The 20,315-nt window shown below is 36.0% G+C and overlaps 1 protein-coding gene across 2 annotated transcripts; it reads right to left on the reverse strand.

The window, feature by feature from the left end:
* Positions 1-1,114: 1,114 nt before the first annotated feature.
* LOC104596221 (uncharacterized) lies at positions 1,115-18,646 on the reverse strand. Of its 2 annotated transcripts, none has more exons than XM_088895685.1 (7): positions 18,327-18,646; positions 18,201-18,232; positions 15,685-15,782; positions 15,495-15,577; positions 6,007-6,084; positions 5,829-5,928; positions 1,115-1,133 (listed from the first exon to the last, which is right to left on the reverse strand). In XM_088895685.1, coding segments are annotated over exons 1-7 (570 nt in total). In that variant the 5' UTR covers positions 18,504-18,646; the 3' UTR covers positions 1,115-1,131. The 2 variants fall into 2 exon arrangements, with proteins under 2 accessions (XP_088751811.1, XP_010255594.1); XM_010257292.3 differs by lacking the exon at positions 1,115-1,133 and adding an exon at positions 1,659-1,800 and having other exon boundaries at positions 18,327-18,645.
* Positions 18,647-20,315: the final 1,669 nt, after the last annotated feature.

Below are 20,315 nucleotides of genomic sequence, written 5' to 3' on the forward strand. Positions count from 1 at the left end.
TTTTTTCACAGGCCTAAAGCCTGGCCTAGCCTAGACGCATATATATTATACGTTATATGTTATATTATAAATAAATAAATTTTATATCATAAGCCCAAATCCCAGCTTGGGTTTGTTTATATTTCAGACTAGGGGTCCGGGCTTAGGCTATAACCCTTAAGCCCGACTCGGCCGGCCCATGGTTACCCATAATTGCTAACTTGGCACTTGACAATCTAATTTTATTGTTAATTTGAATCACGTCATCATTTTTATAATATACTTTTATATGGAATACAGATTCTATTCATCCTACTCACAAAAGGAAAAGAACTGCCCGCTTCTCGAGAAAGCACAACAAAAAAGCCGTTACAAGCTGATTTTTTTTAACCTCCCCCCACCCCCCCACCAAAAAAAAACTATAATTTGTGGAGCATTATCCATGTTGACACGTTTACATTTTTTAATTTCTTATTATTTTCTATTGAAAATAAAGGCCATTATTCAGTAAAAGAGAATTTTGCGTATAAAAAAGCATTATTCAGTAAAATAATTTAGATGATGATGATCATTTTCATATAATAAGAATTCATAAATATAAGCAAACAAGTAGATATCATAATGAATTCATGTAAATAAGCACAGCAAAAGCACTTTTAAACTAGGCAAGTGTTGCAGCAAGGATCCAAACAAGCAAGTAATAAATAACATATATAATTTTAACCTACAGAAAAGTAACCAGTTGTCTTCAAAACCATTTATGAACCATCTATAAGTGGCGATTGAAGGATGACCAAAACTGCCTTCAGAAAAGCCATCAAAATATTGAAGAACTAGTTTGACATACAATGACAATCAATTCAGTAGGAATTTAGATACCTAATTTAGAAGATAGCTAAAGATGATATTTCATTGACAGGGGTACATAAATCAGTGAAGTTACTTGTATCAGGTAAAAGAATCAGTATATTCAATTTAGCAAGTCTACAGCAAGACGAAGAATTCATGCAAAGGTTCAGACTTATCATTCAACGGGTAAAAATCAAGAAGATGAAAACTAAACCTCATCCAATGTCTGCGACATTCTAGCCTCCAAAGTTGAACTTTCTTCAATGTTGTTCAAACTCTTTGGTGGCATTTCATGGATAAGATCTCTGTATATTGGAAGACAAATCTGTGAATTCCAGTACGCCCAATTTAATCACCTATATCAACAGCTGGAAAAGGAAATAGAACCTGGTGTGGTAGTGGTGGTGGTGGTGGTGATGTAATCAATATAACTTTTATTTAATGAAAATTACACATAGTCCTGATAGTGGCAGTTCAAGAGAAATGCCAATTTTATATTCATTGTGAAAGGTTAAAAAGAACAGGAATGGGAAGAAGACATTGACAGATAATACCTTTATAAAAGAAAAGAGAGTTGCCTCAATATAAAACCTGCTAGGATGATGGAAGTGGGCTTTCCCATCCCACAACCACAGAAAAAGAGATTCTCAAATGCACGTTTGCTCAAGTTCTGCCATCCATATCAAACCCAGCACCAGTCCATCCAGGTCCAGGTGATACTCTCCCTTTAGGCACAGCCCTAATTCCCTTCCCTCTTCCTGGATCCATACTTTTCTTCTTTCCTTTACCTTCTCCCTCAACAGATGTCTGTTGATTTTGACTATTCAGAGCTACTATATTACCATCATTTCGTTGATTGCGCACATTTTCGGCTATTTGATCAACTGATTCCATTGAGAGAGAATTGGAAGAAGAAGAAGAAGCACCTGGAGGTGCTCTACTACTTTGTGCAGGTTGAACTAACCTCCCATCCTATAAATGCAAAATAAGAGAAACAAAAAACCTTAGAATCTAGCTTTTCCACAAATAACACACACACACACACACACACACAAACACACAACACACACTTGAATGAGCATTGAAAGATGCAAAGAAGAAAAGGAACAGTCCATGGCCAGGGCTGCAGAATGAGAGGTATCCATCTGGCCTGGTTAGTGCTTCTGGTGCATAAAAAAAATATTGAAAAAAAAAAGAAATAGAAATCAATGATTTTCAGTTTTCAAAAAAAAAAAAAAACTAAGAGAAATTCAGGAAAACTTGATGCACCTGTGAAAAGTAAACTGTGAACTGTAGGAATTGATTGAGAGTAAAGGAAAATATGCCTTGTTCAGCTGGGTATGAAGAGACAATTGAAACAACTTTGAGCAAAAATAATTTCTAGTGAGACTGAATCAGTGATTGGTTATAGCTGCACGCAAACCATGACCAAAGAAAAGATAGGGTAAAATGTTTCTCCAGTCTTACCACACTTCCTCAAGCATTGCAAATATAAACTACTACCTACTTAAAAAATGGTTCAAAAATATCCCCAATATTTCTACTTTAATGGAGTTGAGCTACAACATCTATAGGGAATCTAAAGTTCCAAACAATGGAAATATTGAAGGATATATCCTCATATCTCCAAAATATCCCAGGAAATTCCTTGATCCTGGCAATATTTTGAGGACTTCCTCAAATCTACAACCCAGCTGCCCCTAAACAAGGTGCAAGTAACCCCTCGAGCTGACAAACCTTGAAAAAGAATTTATTTGGTTTAGGATATATCTAATATCACCTTAATTGAAGTTTGGGGAAATTTTGTAATTATCTTTTCTCATCGTTTTACTTTTAGCCTAGTCATGGTTGCAGATTATGGCTGTTCAACTCTTTAGAGGAGTTCTAGTTTAGAAGAGTTGTTATATTAGACTATAACTTGTCTTGATTCTAGAAGCAATTAGGTGTTTTCCTTTTAATTGTCTTCAACAGTAGAATTAGGAATGAACGCAAGGCTAGTCAACATCTTTATACAGGGTCTATAAATAAATAAGGCCCAATTTGAAGAGGTTTGCCCAATTATTGGATTGAAGAGAATATAATATATTAAGATTGGCTAGCTCTTTATACCTCTGGCTAGTATCCCTCTTCCACTAACTTTTCTATTAATTTTACTTTATCTTTATTTCTTCTAACTTTAATGGTGTTCTGTTGTTAGTTGCATTCCATGTTTCCTGCAAAAGCTTGCAGCCACAACCAAACTTCTCTATTACAAAACCAACTCTTTAAACTCTCATATAAAACCTTTTGCATCTCCCCCCAACCATTTCTATAACTTTCTTAGTTCATGAACTAATCATACCATATACCATTTACCAAAACTCTAAATTTAAAGTGTTAGCTCACCTGGTAAAATCTGGCAGAGAATGCCCAGAGTTGGGATAAAATTTGTGACTTTATTTTCTAACCAGCTGCCTCACCATGGATGATGGAACTTCCCCATACAAAAGATAAACCCCTAAAGCTTCCCTCTGTCCCATATATTATCTGCTAGGATTGTAAGTTGCAATTTGGCCTGCATGTATACCCATGTTTATATTTGTTGAGACACACATGTGAGTGTAGACTCCACATTTTGAAAGAGATAAGAATGCCAAGGACTTGTATACAAGGACTAGCGAACAACCTAATGGCTTAAGCTTTTGGGTTAAAGGTGGTGTCCAACTCTTGTGTATAAGTTCTATGCATATGCTTAAACTCCCCAGTTTTGGCAACTCCCCTCAATGCATAATAGTTGTATCAGAGCCAAAGGTTCAGCTCGGGACAAGTATTAACAGATGCATGTGATGATTCCCATGGCTTTGCTGGTTTCCCCATTGTCAAGTAATTGGCAAGAGTGGTTGATCTCCGATGATGACTCCATCCATGGGAATGTGCTCCCATAGTTGGCTCCCTACTGTTGTGAGCAAAGTGATCCCAGTTGAAGCATGTCAAACTTGTTGATATGATAATGGTACGGAGTACCTAATGTGGAGGAGAGTCACATGTGAGGGGGAGATTGTTGGGCTGCAAAGGGATAGGAATGCAAAGGACTTACATACAAGGATTGTCCCACAACCTAAAGGCTAAAGATTTTGGGCTAAAGGTGGAGTCCAACTCTTGTGTACAAGTCTTACATGTGTGCGCAAGCTCCCCAGTTTTGGTGACTCCCCTCAATACACAACAATACTTAGTTACCTAAAGTTCTATTGAGATTGTTTAGCACAAATTATCCATAGCTTATCTCCAATATGGATAAGTAGGTTTTACACCTTATGGATAAAGTTGGCTTGGATGGGTAATAATGGTGGGTAAAATATGTTTTCTTGGTTAGCCATTCATAAATTGTTTAAAGATAAGGGCTTTAATTCCTTTTTTGTATTTGATAATCTTTTTTTTGGTAAATAATCAAGGGTTGGGGTATAGATTTACTTGAAAGATATTGTACATTCCGTGTACAGCCTCTTGTTATATAAGAATCTTAATATTTAGGGAAAATTCCAGATTAGTACCCTGTACTTTAGGGGTAGTCTCAGCTTAGTACCCAAACTTCAAAGCATGCCACTACAGTACCTAAATTCTCAAAAACTGTCAACCTAGTCCCTGTCGTTAGCAGTCAGTCAGTTATCTGTATCACGTGATGACATGTGCAACTTAAAATTTTTTAAAATGTCAAAACTACCCTTCAAAAGAAGACAGTTCATTGTCTTCTACCTTAAGACTGAACCAAATAGACACAGTTCAGAAATATAAAAAGATAAGCCAATCCTAACTTCAATCAATGGCCTCATCTGGTTTCTTCTCAATACCGTTAAAAGATATGTAATGTAGCTGAGAGAAAAACAGGTATTTTCATGATAAGAAAGAGAACCACTAAAATCTGCTCAAAAAAACTTGTAACTCGGTGAAAGATGAGAATGAGTGAATGTTGTGGAGCCAGTGGTTCATATTTGTTAGCTACCTCAGGCCCAATACAATTAGGGAGGGATCTCTTTCCATCCTCATATGGAAAGAGATCCATTTTACATACAAATTATACATTTTGTTTCCATCCTCAATCCTCATGCGGACCTTTTAGCTGGATGAGATTTGTCTAAGTTGGTTTATGTGGGAGTGGTAGATAAAGAAAACTATGACACCTAAAGGACATTTTTGTCCTTTCACATGCCACTTAACGTTGGTTGACGATTTTGGACTAAACTGACAGTTTTTGGGAGTTCAGGTACTGCAGTAGCACGTTTTGAAGTTCGGATACTAAACTGAGACTACCCCTAAATATAGGGTACTAATCTGGAATTTTCCCTAATATTTAATGCGATACTTTTCTTTTCTCCAAGCCCAAAAAGGAAAAATAACAATGGTAGGAAAAATAGATTCTTTAAAAAGGTTGAGGATATTTGGTTACTTGAAGTTATAAAAAGGTATTATTCATAAAAAAAAAGTTATAAAAAGGTAGTTCATCTGTTTTAAATGATTAGTGTTAAATGGTCATAAAAAATTAATTTATATTGTGTTTGGAGGGTACATTATGGGAATTTTCTAAATCTTGTTAAAGTTTGAATTTGTGCACGTGTTTTTTGAACTCCAGCGGTCCAGCCCAGATAAAGAGTTTTTGTTGGACAAGAAAAAGGAGATCTCATCTCCTTAAAACTTACCTATCCATGTGGATAAGGAGTTATGTTTTACCATATAACAAAAACCTAACTTTTCTCCTTTGTTCTATCCAAAAGAGGAGAAAAGGTCTTATTCACCAGAAAGCCAAACACAGCCTAAGTTTATAATGTTTTCCTGAGAATATTTATGGCATATTTCCTAAAATATAATTTCTTTAGGGTGACATGACTATCAATAATAAAACTTTGCAATTTGCTCATAAAGATATAGAAATAGAGCATGGCTACCAATATAATAGAACTGCTTAATTTCTCAACATATAGGAATATGGATAGTACTACATTATAGGAAATGGAAATAGAACATACATGATGCAACTCGGGTAGATACCCTGCTTGGATTTAGAGCTTCAAGTCGCCTTTTCAGTTCCTCCAGTCTAGAAAATTGAGTGGTACTGCTTTCTTGGACCTATTCAATGCAACAGTAGCAACAAGACTTATAAAACATCCTTCATCAAAACCTGATTGTGAGAATATGGTTATATACCAGCTGGTTTAGATCATCACAGAGCTTTTGTTTTAGTGCTTCCTCATCCTTTACTGCCTTGGATGCCTCTTCCCATGCCTTAATGCATAAATAAAGCAGCAATATTTCACATCAGCTGCAAAGGAAAGATATGAATGGAAAGATGCAACCATAAATCAATCTAGAAAATTTATACATTGAATTCCAGATTAACTTAAAATTATTGACTCCAAGCCAGACAAGTAACCTTGCTTTTCAACAAGACAATTCAGAAGGGTTGAAGGGGGGGACACATCTAATACCAGCTTAAAAACAAGAGAAAACCATGATTCTTAAAAGGAGCTTGAGGTTCATACTCAGGCAAGTGGTAGTCAATACATACATACATTAATGTATGTATGTATTTGTATAACAGTGCACTCTCTTCTCTCCTTGTGTATCTTCTCTCTCTGTACCCTATTCCCTCTAGCATGGCAGTGAATATTGAAAAGAGAATGAGGAACTTCCTTTAGCCAGGCTGGAAAGAAGAGAGGAAATTTCATCTAGTTAATTGGGGAAAAGTGTGTAGACCTAAAAAGGCAGGGGACCTAGGGTAAGGAAACTGAAGGAAATTAACACAGCTCTTTTGAGCAAATGGTTGTGGAGAATAAGTATGGTACAAGAAATGATGGATGGGATCCAGGTGAGGTTAATCAGCCAATGGTTTGCTTGGTATGGAAGGCCATTGAACAAGACCACAACCAATTTATAAAAAGTATAAAGTTTGAGGTTGGAGATAGACAGAGATTGAAGTTTTGGACAGATTGTGGGTGTGGTGATAGCCCTTTGATGGAGTCCTTCCCATCCCTATTCAGTATATCTGCGGATAAAGAGGAAAAAGTGGCCAATTATCACAGATTCAAGAGGGAAGCACTGTTCGGACCCCACAGCTGAGAAGTAATTTAAATGACTGGGAAGTGGGCCCTTGGATGGAGATGATGCAGAGATTATACAGTATACAGGTGGATCATAATAGAGCAGATGGAAGGATGTGGATGAGGGAGAAATCAGGTCAGTTTTCTGTTTGTTCCTTCTAAAATTTCCTGACCAATTCAGAAGAGTCTGATTTTCTGGCTGGTAAAGTATGGTGCAAAAAACATACCATCTGAAGTGGCTTTCTTTGTATGGAGTGCAAATCTGAATAAAATTCTAGCCAGGGATAATTTAATGAGGAGAAGTGTAAATGTCCCAAATGATGGTTGTGTTTTATGTGAATCTTGCCCAGAGACAGTGGATAACCTACCACTGGACTGCAGTTTTCAAACTCAGTATGAGTCAGAATCATCGGCTTGTTCGCGGTGAAAGGTTGCTGCCTAAAATCAGTTTTATATTTCTTGAGGAAATGGAGACTAGAAGGCTTAAGTAAAAGAGGGAGGGTTGCATGGGAGATCATGCCAGCAGCTGTTTTCTGGGTCTTGTGGCAAGAAAGGAATGAGAGGATCTTCCATAGTAAAAGAAATTCAGTAGATTCAGTAGTGCATAAGATAGTGGAAAAGTTACATTATTGGTTGATGTTTCATAAACTTTTCAGAAGAAACCACAGATCTTTTACCTGATCTTGGTAATCTTTTGTAAAAAGTCAGGGGATAGTAGGGTAGTTGGTATAGTGGCCGTTTGTATATCCCAATGTACAGCTCCTAGTTGTACTTAGTATTTTTGATTAACGAAATTCTATACTTGTGTGTGTCAGTGTGTGTGTGTAGACTCAAAGTAAAATAAGTGTAAAGGACAAACCCAAAGCTTTTTTTTTTTTTTGATCAATAACAACTTCATTAATTCACCAAAGAGGTTACATAAGGAAGACAAACACACTTATCTTCCAAGTACAATCAAGAAAACAAAAGAATAGGTAGAGACAAAAATTACAACTTAGCCCAAAACATTGAATCCCTTTCTGCCCCTTGTTTAGCTAAACCATCACTTAGAGAATTGGCTGATCTTTTGACCCAGCAGATTTTAACTTCCATCTCCGCACCAGCCACGCAAATTTCCTCCTCTGATTACTGTATGCATTCAGCCACCCTATCACCACCTCCGAATCCCCTTCAATTAAGAGTTTTCTGATGTTCATCTCCTTGGCTTTCTGGACTCCTTCCATAACTGCAAAGATCTCAGCTCTAAGGGAGTCACCCACTCCAATTGGGCCTGAGAACAAGGCAAAAATGACCCCATTCTCATCCCTAAAGACACCCCCAATCCCTGATTGTCCAGGGTTCCCCCTTACTACCATCAAAATTTAATTTCATGAACCCAGCAGGTGGAGGTGTCCAAGACACAGTCATTACTGACTTGGTCTGTGTGCACTTTGCTATTTCACCCCACTTCCTAACATGTCATCCACTGTGTAACCTGTGAATAGTTCCAAAGATTTCAGCCTCTGTACAGCCCTGAAATGAATGATAGCCTTTAGTTCTTCCACCCCTCTCTCAGCCGTTGAGAATATCCTGAAGTTTCTTTCTTCCCATATTGTCCAACATACTGCAGCCCTCAAACCTCTCCACATAGTCCTTCCCCTTTTCCTACGCCACCTGAAGACAGAAGGGGAAAAAAGGCCCTGCAGATCTGATGGAGGGTTCCGTCTACACCCAAAGAGGGAAAAAGCCCATTCCCAAATTGACCTCGCAAAATGGCAAGACACTAGTAGGTGAAAACCAGTCTCCCCATCCGCTTTACATAGAACACACCAATGGGGTGACAAGCAAGTATTGAGTCGCTTCTTTTGGAGTAGATCACCAGTGTTGAATCTTTCCAGATAGGCTTCCCAACAAAAACTACCAACCCTAGGAGGGATTGCTCTGCACCAAACCTCATCAACAGGGAAAGGGGGGGTTATAGGACTGGTGGACTGGCTTAGGACTTTGAAAAAACAAACCCAAAGCTTTCTGTCTTTATTATCTGTTTCGTTGCATATTATCCATCTTATGCAGAAAACTAAAAAAAAAGAGCGCCTTGTTATGGAGTTCCTATCTGTTGCTAAGAATACAAGTTCAGTTGGGACTAGCAGAACTTCTAGTATGGCCAACTATGGCTGACTCTCCTTTTAGCATAGTTTTTTACTAAGATGGTAAGGAGATTAGCTAATTGTCTGGCAGATGGTCTGGCTAAACAGGGAACTCATAAACAGCCCTGGGTACAGAAACTTGTACATGACTGCTTTTTGCTTTTGCTCTAATACGATACCATACTTTACCTTCTTTCAAAAAAAAAATGTATTGGGCACAATTGTAATAGGGTGGTGGGGGTGTGTGTTATGTAATGGGTTTTCTTCATATTTTCACAACCTCTTGTTCTAACCTCTTTTTATTTCAAGTAATTAATGAGTGATTTTCTGTGTTGCTGAACAAAAACAAAAAAAAAACAAAAAAAACATAGCTTTTCACTAAGTAACTTTACCGAATACCAAGTACTCAATAAATTGTTTGTGTTGTGCACATGGGCCAAGGCCAGGCTTGGTTCTAGTCCGTTTAAGAAATGGACCTTAACATTAGCACCGAGTCCAGCCCTAACACAGCCTGAGATTGACCCCATATCAATTTTGAGCAGGCATAGCCCATTAAACACCAGACTTGGCCCATCAAAGAGTAGAGCATATTTTTTCTTCTTTATAGTAACACAATATTAATAGCATCACCTTGTTTTTGGTAACCAACATAAGTAGGATAATGTAGTTGATGGTGATGATGACAATGATGATATTTCATTAATTGATTGACTTATTCAATATTTATATGGCATTTGTTTATTAGTTACAATATAATGGGACCAAGGTCCTCAGATTGTAGGGCATTAGGTGTTTTACTGAGACTTTCACATTAGAGATCTAATGACCCAATTCTTTAGAGACCTGAAACGTTCCAACTAAAGTTGAGCCTGGACAATTCATTTATAAAGTTGGTAACTTGGTATATGGATGATAATCATGAGATTATCTCAACCACTTGAGTGGAGACTCTAGACCTACCTATTATTGTGTGCTAGACATACATTGAAGTGAGCTAGATGAGTAAGACATTGAGAAACATCTATTATTGGTAAATATGATCTCACTTTTATGCAAAAGAAACTCTTGGCCCCTGACCTGGGAAGTTCTTAGAACAATGAGCTTTCTCCTAGTCATTTTCAAATAGTGTGGAAGATGTTGGCCAATAACTTGGTATTTTGGATGTCTGAAAATGAAATCATAGTAATGGAAATGTCCAAAAAGGAATTTAGAGCTTTAATGAAGAGGATGCCACAAGGAGATTTTCAAGAAAGTTGGGAGTTAGAACACCCATGGATTAGATTTTGTAGAGAGACTGGGCCGAATGGGCCCTAGTATCTGCTTTTATGTTTAAGTAGTATGTTATTTGTTTTGTTTGTTAATGGGCCTGTCTTTATGGGCCTGTTAATCTCTTTTATAAGTTCTTTTAAAGTTCTTGCTTAGCTGGCTGCCCACTTAAGGGCAGACTTGTAATTAACCCAGTTAATGAAGATTAATAAAAGAATTAGTGAGGGGTGAGAGGAGATTATTAAACTCCTCCTTCTTTCTCCCTTTCTCCATCTTTTTCTTCTTCTTCTTGCTGTTTTCTTCTTCTTCTTCTTCTTCTTCTTCTTCTTCTTTTCTCCTATAACCTGAAATATTTTACTATTCTTTTATTGGACTGAATCACATCTTGGAATCAGAGCAGGTCTTTCTCCTCTTTTGGTTTTCTTTTCTTTTCCCATACACCCTTCGATTAAAAGAGTGTATGGAGAGATAAGTTTTTGATTATTTAGAAAACTTTTTTGCCTAGTTGGTAGAGGGTTTGGAGAGTCAAAATCTAGCTGTAGATTGCCAAGAAAGTGGGGCTGTTGATTTTTTTGCCCAAAACCCTAGCCGACTAGAGAGTTTCCAGTTACAGGTTAAAGAGACTATTTGGGTGTGGCGCTCAAGGCTTGGAGGACTCCTTTTGATCTCCAAAAGTGAGCAATTGCAATTAGAAGAGGTTTGGGAAGCTCTTGTAGGAGCGGCTACTTCTTCTCTCTTTCTCCCTAGAAGTCAAGTGTAGTGAAACCCTAGTTTTGGGACCTTTATGTGTTGAACTGACCTCAGTTAGGTCTATAAAGGTTGAAAACCTTGTTTTTTGATTTTCGTTTAGTTAATGGAGCAATTTGGAAGTGAGATGAAGCAAATCCCGGTGTTAGGTGTTGGTCCAGTAGAATCCCTTTTGATAGGAGTGACTACAATCAAACTAGATGGAACAAATTATTTAGCCTGGGCACAATCTATAAAGACTTATCTCTGTAGTAGAGGTAAATTGGGGTTTCTCTCACGGGCAATAAGGAGAAACCGGCAAAGACTAATCCTACATATGAGAAGTGGATGCAGGAAAACTACATAGTGATTGGGTGGTTAGTCAATAACAGTAATTTTAAGAAGAATGTGCAAACTAAGGACTCCTAGACAGGTTTCGGAATAACAGCAATAACAGTAATTTTAAGAAGAATGATCAGACTAGAAAGCCTAAGAACGTTAATGTTGCCACAGTGCCTAAAGGAGAGAATAGGGAAAGTGAAGAAAAATCAGCTATGGAGCAGTTGGCAGCAGTAAAGGCAAAGTTTGAAAAGTATGGGAGGTTACTGAATCATTTGGAAGCCACTATCTCAGCATCCAACCCTTTCGGCAACACCTCATCATTCGCATTTGCTCACTTAGGTATATGTGCTTTTGTAAATCATGCTATTGTTTCAAGTAATCATCCCTTCAATTATTGATTTTGGTGCATCAGACCATATAACCAATTTATCTAACCTCTTTTGTTCATATCAACTCCTCTCTAGTAGAGAGAAGATATCCCTTGTTGATGGGTCTCTTGCTCCAATTTCTAGCAAAGGGGATATCAAGTCCTCTAACACACTTATCTTATCCTCTGTTCTTCATGTCCCCAAACTTAATACCAACCTTTTATCTGTTAGTGGCTTGACTAAATCCATAAATTGTAGCATAACCTTTTTTCCTACCCATTGTATTTTTCAGGACCTAACATCTCAGAGGACGATTGGGAGTGGCCATGAGGCGAATGGAATATACTTGTTGGACACACTTGATAGGAGTCTTGGACCACCTAATGGAGTAGACTTATAATCTGTTCTGTCAAAGTCTTTTGATAGAGTCATGTCATTTACGGTTTGGTCATTTTCCTTTTTCTACTTTGAGCCATTTGTTTCCCGATATGTTTAAGGGAATGTCTTTATCGAGTCTTCATTGTGAGTCATGTGAACTTGCAAAGCATTGTAGATATTCTTATTCAGTAAGCAATAAAAGATCCATTTCTCCTTTTCATATTGTGCACTCTGATGTATGGGGGCCATATCATCATCCTACTATGAGGGGTTACAAGTATTTTATCCTCTTCATTGAAGATTATTCTCGTTATACTTGGATCTACCTCATGAAATCCCGGGATGAAGTTCCAACCATTGTGCAAAAGTTTCATGAACTTATTCTTACTCAATTTAACCCCTAGATCAAAATATTCCACTCTGATAATGCTAAGGAATATTTTGAAAAGAACATTTCATCATACTTAGAGACCTTTGTGGTTATTCATCAAAGTTCTTGTTCCTACACTCCAGAACAGAATGGAGTGGCAGAAAGGAAGAACCACCATGTAGTTGAGGTTGCTAGATGCCTCCTATTTGCATCACATGTTCCTATCAAATTTTGGGGGGATGTTGTTCTTACTGCCACATATTTGATTAACCATATGCCTTCTCGGGTTCTGGATTTCAAAACTCCATTTAGGCTTCTCTTTTCAAATGAGGATTTCTTTTCTCTTCATCAACGAGTTTTTGGGTGCACTTGGTATGTACATGTTCATAATCATCAGAGACATAAATTTGAGCCTAAGGCACATAAGTGTGTTTTCTTAGGATATGCCTCCCCACAAAAGAGATATTATTGTTTTGATCCGGTTCGTGGCACCTATTTTGTCTCTAGGGATGTCACGTTTGCTGAGTCTAATCCTTTCTTTGGTGTTTCTCCTGAGGGGGAGCATTCTGAGGAGCCATATGCTATGTCCTTAGTTGTTCTTCTTCCAATTCCCTTTGAGTCTTCTATTGAGCCATCTTCCTCTATTGCTTCTCCTTCCATTGGGTCTACCTCTCATGTTCCTACTCCTCCATATCACCCTCCTAGTTTTCACTCACATCCCATTGTCCAAAGGTGGTACCAAAGACAAAGATTCAAGCATGGGCAAATTGTTTCCACTCCTTCAACAGAGCCTCTGCCACCTCCCATCACTTTTGAAGTAACAGGTCAGCCTTCATCTAACCCTTCTACTACCTTCCCATACCTTAACCTTCCTATTGCCCTTCGCAAAGGCAAGCGGAAGTGTACAGAACATTGTATCTCCAAACACTTGTCCTACAGCTTTCTTTCCCCTACTTATTACTCTTTTCTTGCCTTTGTTTCTATTCATATGATTCCTAGGTCTATACCAGAAGCCCTATCAAAACCTGAATGGAGGGATGCTATGATGACTGAACTAGATGCTTTGCATAAGAACCATACCTGGGATATTATGGATTGGCTTGAAGGGAATGAACTAGTGGGTTGTAAACAGGGTGTTCACTATTAAGTATCATTCCGATGGCACTATTGAGAGATTTAAGGCTAGATTGGTTGCTAAAAGCTACACTTAGATGTATGGTATTGAATCTATTGATTACCTTGAGACTTTTGCTTATGTGGCTAAGATGATTTCAATTCGAGTTTTGTTGTCTCTAGTTGCTACTTTTGATTAGCCCCTCCACTAGTTTGATATTAAAAATCTTCTTGAATGGAGACCTACATAAAGAGGTCTATATGTCTTTGCCTCCAGGGGTGCAAGGAAAGAAAATGAAAGGAAAGGTGTGTAAACTGCAGAAATCCATTTATGATTTCAAACAGTCTCCTCGAGCATGGTTTGAGAGATTTAGAGTTGCCCTTGTCTCCTTTGGTTACACACAAACTCAATCTGACCATACTTTGTTTCTGAAAAGAAGTAACTCCTTGGTGACTTTTCTGATTGTTTATGTTGATGACATTATGGTTATAGTTGAGGTCTAATAAGGGAGTGTTTCAGAGACTCCTCCTCCTCCTCCTCCTCCTTCTTCTTCTTCTTCTTCTTCTTCTTCTTCTTCTTCCCCTATAGACCTCAACCATAAGCTATATGCTACTAATGGTGGACTATTGTCTAATAAGGGAGTGTTTCAAAGACTCCTCCTCCTCCTCCTCCTCCTCCTCCTCCTCCTCCTCCTTCTTCTTCTTCTTCTTCTTCTTCTTCTTCTTCTTCCCCTATAGACCTCAACCATAAGCTCTATGCTACTAATGGTGGACTGTTGTCAAATAAGGGAGTGTTTCAGAGACTCCTCCTTCTTTCTCCCTTCTTCTTCTTCTTCTTCTTCTTCTTCTTCTTCTTCTTCTTCTTCTTCTTCTTCTTCTTCTTCTTCTTTTCTCCTATAACCTGAAATATTTTACTTACGGGGCTATAGAAATGAACTTAAGCAGATTAAATGATTGCAAGAAACATGAATGTAAAGATACAATGGTTACAAATATCTGCTAAATGGGTTGGCTGATGATCTAGCCAAGCAAAGGGTTAAAATGAATCTCACTCTTTTTGGGCTTGCTTGTAAACTGTTTTGTTTCTGTAAGGTTAGGGTAGTAATTGTTACCCTACCCAAGGATTGCCTTTAGGCCTTATTCATTTTCCGGTAAATAGGGACGGGTAAGTTGGTCAGAGGAAAGTTGACCAACTCACTCTTTTTGGGCTGATGATCTAGCCAAGCAAAGGGTTAAAATGAATCTCACTCTTTTTGGGCTTGCTTGTAAACTGTTTTGTTTCTGTAAGGTTAGGGTAGTAATTGTTACCCTACCCAAGGATTACCTTTAGGCCTTATTCATTTTCCTGTACATAGGGGCGGGTAAGTTCGTCAGAAGAAAGTTGACCAACTTACCCACAGTAAAGAAATATTCCCAAGTGTATCATTTACCGAGGTAACTATTACCCTCCGCCTACTTGGGCAAATTTATAGTGTAAAAGAACACTAGAAGCATGCTTACCTAGGCAAGTTTTACCTGAGAAACACTTGCCTGAGTAAGTGCACTTACCCATGTAAGTAAAACAAATGGGGCTTTAATGCTTTGTAATATTGCTGTTTTCTATTAATAAAATTTTATTCAGTTACTGATAAATGAACATCATAAATATCAAAGAACATATAGCAATCTAGGGTACTACATGTACTAATGCAATTTCTACTTGTGATTATTTATTATTTTAAGGACAAACTTTTGACCTTTGAAGCACAATGCTCAACAAATTTCTCATATCCAATATGTTATAGCCTTATAGGATATGGTCAAAGAGAAATGTTTACTAAGATGTGTAATACTATTTCAAATTTGGGAGATAAACAGTTAATCTTTAGTAGGCAAAGTTTACTTAACCAAAGCAATTGAGACAAACCTTACGTGCTTGTTCTTCCTTCGTTCTAGCAACACGGATTCTCTCAGTTGACATCTCTATTTTCTTTCGAAGGAGTTCAAGCGCTTAATTGCATGCAATACAAATAGATAGGGGAAAGAATACTTAGTTATACATATTAAAATCCATAATATATGTCAAGATATAATGAAACTAGTATGGCTTTACCAACCTGCTTTCTTAGGCCCAGCCGTGAGTTTCAACTCCAACATAAGATTTGCTAGATCTTGTTCAACATCACGGATTTTAGAATAATTTTCTTCAATATACCTAACCAATTCAAGGTAGTATTAGAACTCATTAGAACACAACAGTATATTTATTCATAATAGTAAGGATAAAAATGCATGGCAAATCTGTAATCAAAATAGCAATTAATAAAAGCTTCGCATAAATACCAATAAAAGATTATAGCCATGAAGATAATCAAGAACACAAAAGCTACAAATGGACATCACAGATTAGTTAGCTTAAATACCTTGATCTAAAAAGAATCAAATAATATTTTCTGGTTCTTGCCTGTCCCGAACCAATTCAGACCCAGAACCAATTATTTTATTAAATATATATATATAGTATTTTCTTAATTTTCTTATAATTTTTATCATATTTTATGTTTGAAATGGTAAATTTGATAGATAATAAACAAGATCATATTAGTTAAAAATGTTTAATTTATTAACATATAAATAATTTAGTATTTTTCTATCATTTTTTATTAGGGGTTTTTAGAGATTCCTCCACCTCATAAATTTTTATAGGGTTGTACAGTGGGGAACAGTGAAAGATGGGGGAATCTATCACAATACAAGGGGGTACTGTAGCATAGGTGGGGGTTTGGAACAATACATTCAGAAAACCAATAAAAATTTGTGAAGGGGATAACACCATAAATTTCCCTTTTTATTAAGGTTATATTATCAATGTTTAAATTTCAAGTTATTATTTAAATAAATAAATATAGTTTTCAGTATAATCGGGTATATCAGGTCATGACTGAATAGACCTGACTATTAACTGGGACGGTTCTGGGCCTATGATTTTGTCCTAATTAATAATCAGTTCGGGACTGGTTCTACCTGGACCTGACCTATTTAAATCCCTAGCCTTGGGGTTGGATATGTTTCAAGTATACATAATTGCATGAAATTCATGCAAACCAAAACTGACAGAAAAAAGAGAGATATGGGTTGCTTTTGTTGTTATGCTCGTGTTGCTTTTTCTTTTTTTTTTTTTTTGAAACAGGTAATGTTATATAACACCACAAAGAGAAGTGTTCAACTACCAAATTCCAATAAAGTTAACATAGTAGCACAACTACCAAATTCTGGAGTTAAGAATAGTCTTTGGTCAGCATCAGTGCTGAAATTTCAGAGCAAAAATTAAAGAAAAGGAAAGTGCTGGTTCAGGGATCAAGATTCAAGGAAATCTATGACATCTCAAAACAGAAGCAGCCAGTAAATTAAATTTGATTATGGCATGAATTCAAATCCTGCTTAAACCATAGACCAAATCAAATGATAAATTGAACTGTCCAACACAACATGGCACTCATGTACAAGCATCAAGATTCTTCTAGTTCCTATATAAAGCATTTGAGTGAAAATTCTGAAATGTTAAATCTACATCGTTCCTGTGGGATTTCAAGGAATAATATCTATTTTTCTGGATCTGTTCATCACAGCCTTGGTGCTCTTAGACTTACCATGGGTTAGTTCATTTTCTTTCAGTTGGGAAAAAAAACTGGTCCATGAGTTTGAGTAGATGCCTTTATCCATGATGGGTCTAGGATGCTTCGCATATTTCTTCTTTTTTAAAACAGTAATAATTAAATAGCCTTATTAAATTTTTAAAAAGAATGAGATACTTTATTAAATTTTTAAACAGTAACAATTGCCCAGCATCCCTTTTAGCTGCTAGCCTTAGCTATCCTCATCTGTACACAGTTATAATTCCCCTTATTGGGAAACTAGTTAGTCCCTAATATAAGTGACTTCCGCTTACACCTTGTTTCACGAACCAATCAACCAAGAAATTGATATGTTTCTATCAGAAACTCTGAAGCTTTAAATCAAATTTTGGTTTTCAACAATTAATGAATCTATACCTTCCATATATAATTGAGAAATGCAGTGACACCTGACCTGCAATCCGCTCTTTTATTTGAAAGAACAGATGCAGTTGTAGTTTTACTTCCCACCGTTATTTGGAAATTAAATTCTCTATTGAAGTAATTATAGATACATAATGGTTAACATGAGAACACACAATCTCCAGCATATAGGTATGGCATTGGCATCGGGCACATTGCTGATTCATGTTAACAGGAAACTAGAAACCACATTTGAAGTGTTATAGAATGCACTTCTCATTAAAATTAGCTAAACAAATCTTTCAGGTCGAGGAGAAAAAGAAATTGCCAAAGACCAATCTGCCACAAGAACTCCATTGTTTTAATCCATACGGTTCCCACTAACATCCAAGAATGAAAAACAGCATTATTTGCAGGACACTAAAGAAATAAGATTGGTTCAGTTAAACGGAACAGAAGGCAGAATCCAAGAAAAACAGAAATATGTATGGATCAAAAGATAGGAAGGCGAGAGTAAGAAGAGAACAAACTTAACGACGCCAAAAAGGGTAAAAATAAATAAAAATAAAAGGCAGAGATAGGAAAAGCATCCATACTTTTTCAATTGAAGCTGCTCCTCTTCAATTATCTGAAGAAAAAGAGTTTACAGAATTGCTAAGTCAAAAGACATCGGACTAATTAAACAAATTGAGAGAGAAAAAGAATGAATGAATGAAACAGACCTTCTCGGTGTAGGCAATGACAGGGGCTTCTCGGGGGAGGCCATCGGGTCCGATTTCGGGAAGGAGAGAGGGATTCGTGGCCATTGGGCTTGGAAATGGAACTGAAATTGAACTCCAGATGGGATCATTCCCTACTCCATTTCGTCGCCATCGATATCTCGATTCTGATTCGATCATTCATATGGGAATGTCAATTTTCGGATAAAATCGTCCGTCCGTTTTTCCCTCCTTTTGGGTCTTGTTTGGGCTGTCACTTGTCAGTATGATTGTCGAATGCCTCACTGGATCCTGAATACGGCCGGTCCTACTCCTACACCCTGATTCTGCCTTTCTTTTCTGTCTCTCATAGCCGACGTGTGTTTCGTTCGTACTCATAAGTCATGATTCATAAATTCTGTCTAGCAGCAGTATAAGCATAAAGGTCCGTTTGGGTCGGAGTGGGATTCCGATTCCCATTCTTTGGGAAATGGGATCCCCCCATCCCATTTGGGGGAATGGCCATTCTAGGCTACCATAGGGAATGAGATTTTCACCATACTCTCTCAAGAAGTAAATAACTCATGAAAAAAATCAAAATAATATAATAAAATATTATTAAATTAATAATAAGATAATATTATTATTATTATTAAAATAATAAATTATTAACAAAATATTAGTAAAATAGTAATAAAATAATAATAAAAATATAATAAAATTTTAATAAATTAGTAATAACAAATAAATATATTAATTACTAAATATAATAATAATAATAAAGTATAAATAAAATATTAATATAATATAATTAAAGTAATGAAATAATAATAACAATACAATATTAATAAACAATTAATGAAATGATATTTAAATAAAAAATACTAATAAAATACTATTAAAGTAATAATAAGATAATAATAATATCAATAATTAAAACAATAATGAAATATCAATAAAGTAATAGTACAATAATAAAATATTAATAAATTAATAATAAGCAAAGATATTATTTATTAAATAATAATAATTAAGTACAAATGAAATATTTGTATAGTATAGTTAAAGTAATGATAGAATACTAACATATTAATTATTAAATAATAATAAATAAATTTTAAAATAATAAAAAATAAAAGAATATTAATAAACTAATAAAAAATAATAATAATATTATTATTAAAATAATAATGAAATATTAATATATTCATTAAAAATTCATGAAATAATGATAAATACTAATAAAATAATAATAACAAAGTATTATTAAAATAATAATTATATATTCAGAAAATAGGTGATTCTAATTCTGATCCTGTTTGCAAACCAAACAGACCCTAAATTTGCTTTGCTCATGTTTCAATCACTGACACTTAGTCTCATGGCCCATTTCGTGTGCTGGTATTTTACCAGGGGTAAGTTATAAACCAAGTAATTGACCACGGTCCCCGCATTCATTCATCACAATATTGGATAATAAGCGACAATTTGGAGAGTATTAGTTACTTAGGTAATTGATACCCTCCTAGAGGGTGGGTAAGCAACTTACCCGTACTAAAATAATGCCACCCCCCAACCCCCGTTTCTCCCTTTACCTCGGTAACCTATATCACACATGAACATTGGAACCAAACTTACCTACGTAAGCTCGAACAAGAGTCCACATTGTCAGTATCTTGAATTTACTAAAATACCCATATTTAGATTCTCCTTGTTTTTTATCGTTTCCTTTCAACTACCTTCAACACAATTAAGTGGTGACACAAAAGAAACACCAATTCATAAAATAACAAAGTCGTTGAGGTTTGCACCTAAATAAAGGAAACCAATGTTTTTATTCGGTTAAAAAATGAATCGAATAAATCAAAATTTTAAATGAAAAGTCAAAACCAAAACCAGAATTTTTTATTCGGTTTATATATTATATATATTATACAATGTATATAATAAATTATATATTTTAATATATATATATATATAATGTAATACAATATAATATATTTTATACATATT

Source organism: Nelumbo nucifera, chromosome 1, assembly GCF_055504915.1.
Source record: "Nelumbo nucifera cultivar China Antique chromosome 1, China Antique-T2T, whole genome shotgun sequence".
Lineage (NCBI taxonomy): Eukaryota > Viridiplantae > Streptophyta > Magnoliopsida > Proteales > Nelumbonaceae > Nelumbo > Nelumbo nucifera.

What these genes read in the sequence shown, in the direction of transcription:
- LOC104596221 (XM_088895685.1), bottom strand. Translation starts at nt 18,503, where the DNA reads ATGATCGAATCAGAATCGAGATATCGATGGCGACGAAATGGAGTAGGG. An exon ending in TCATTGCCTACACCGAGAAG is followed by an intron (nt 18,233 to 18,326) that starts GTCTGTTTCATT and finishes CTTTTTCTTCAG; the next exon opens with ATAATTGAAGAGGAGCAGCT. An exon ending in GTGATGATCTAAACCAGCTG is followed by an intron (nt 5,929 to 6,006) that starts GTATATAACCAT and finishes TGCATTGAATAG; the next exon opens with GTCCAAGAAAGCAGTACCAC.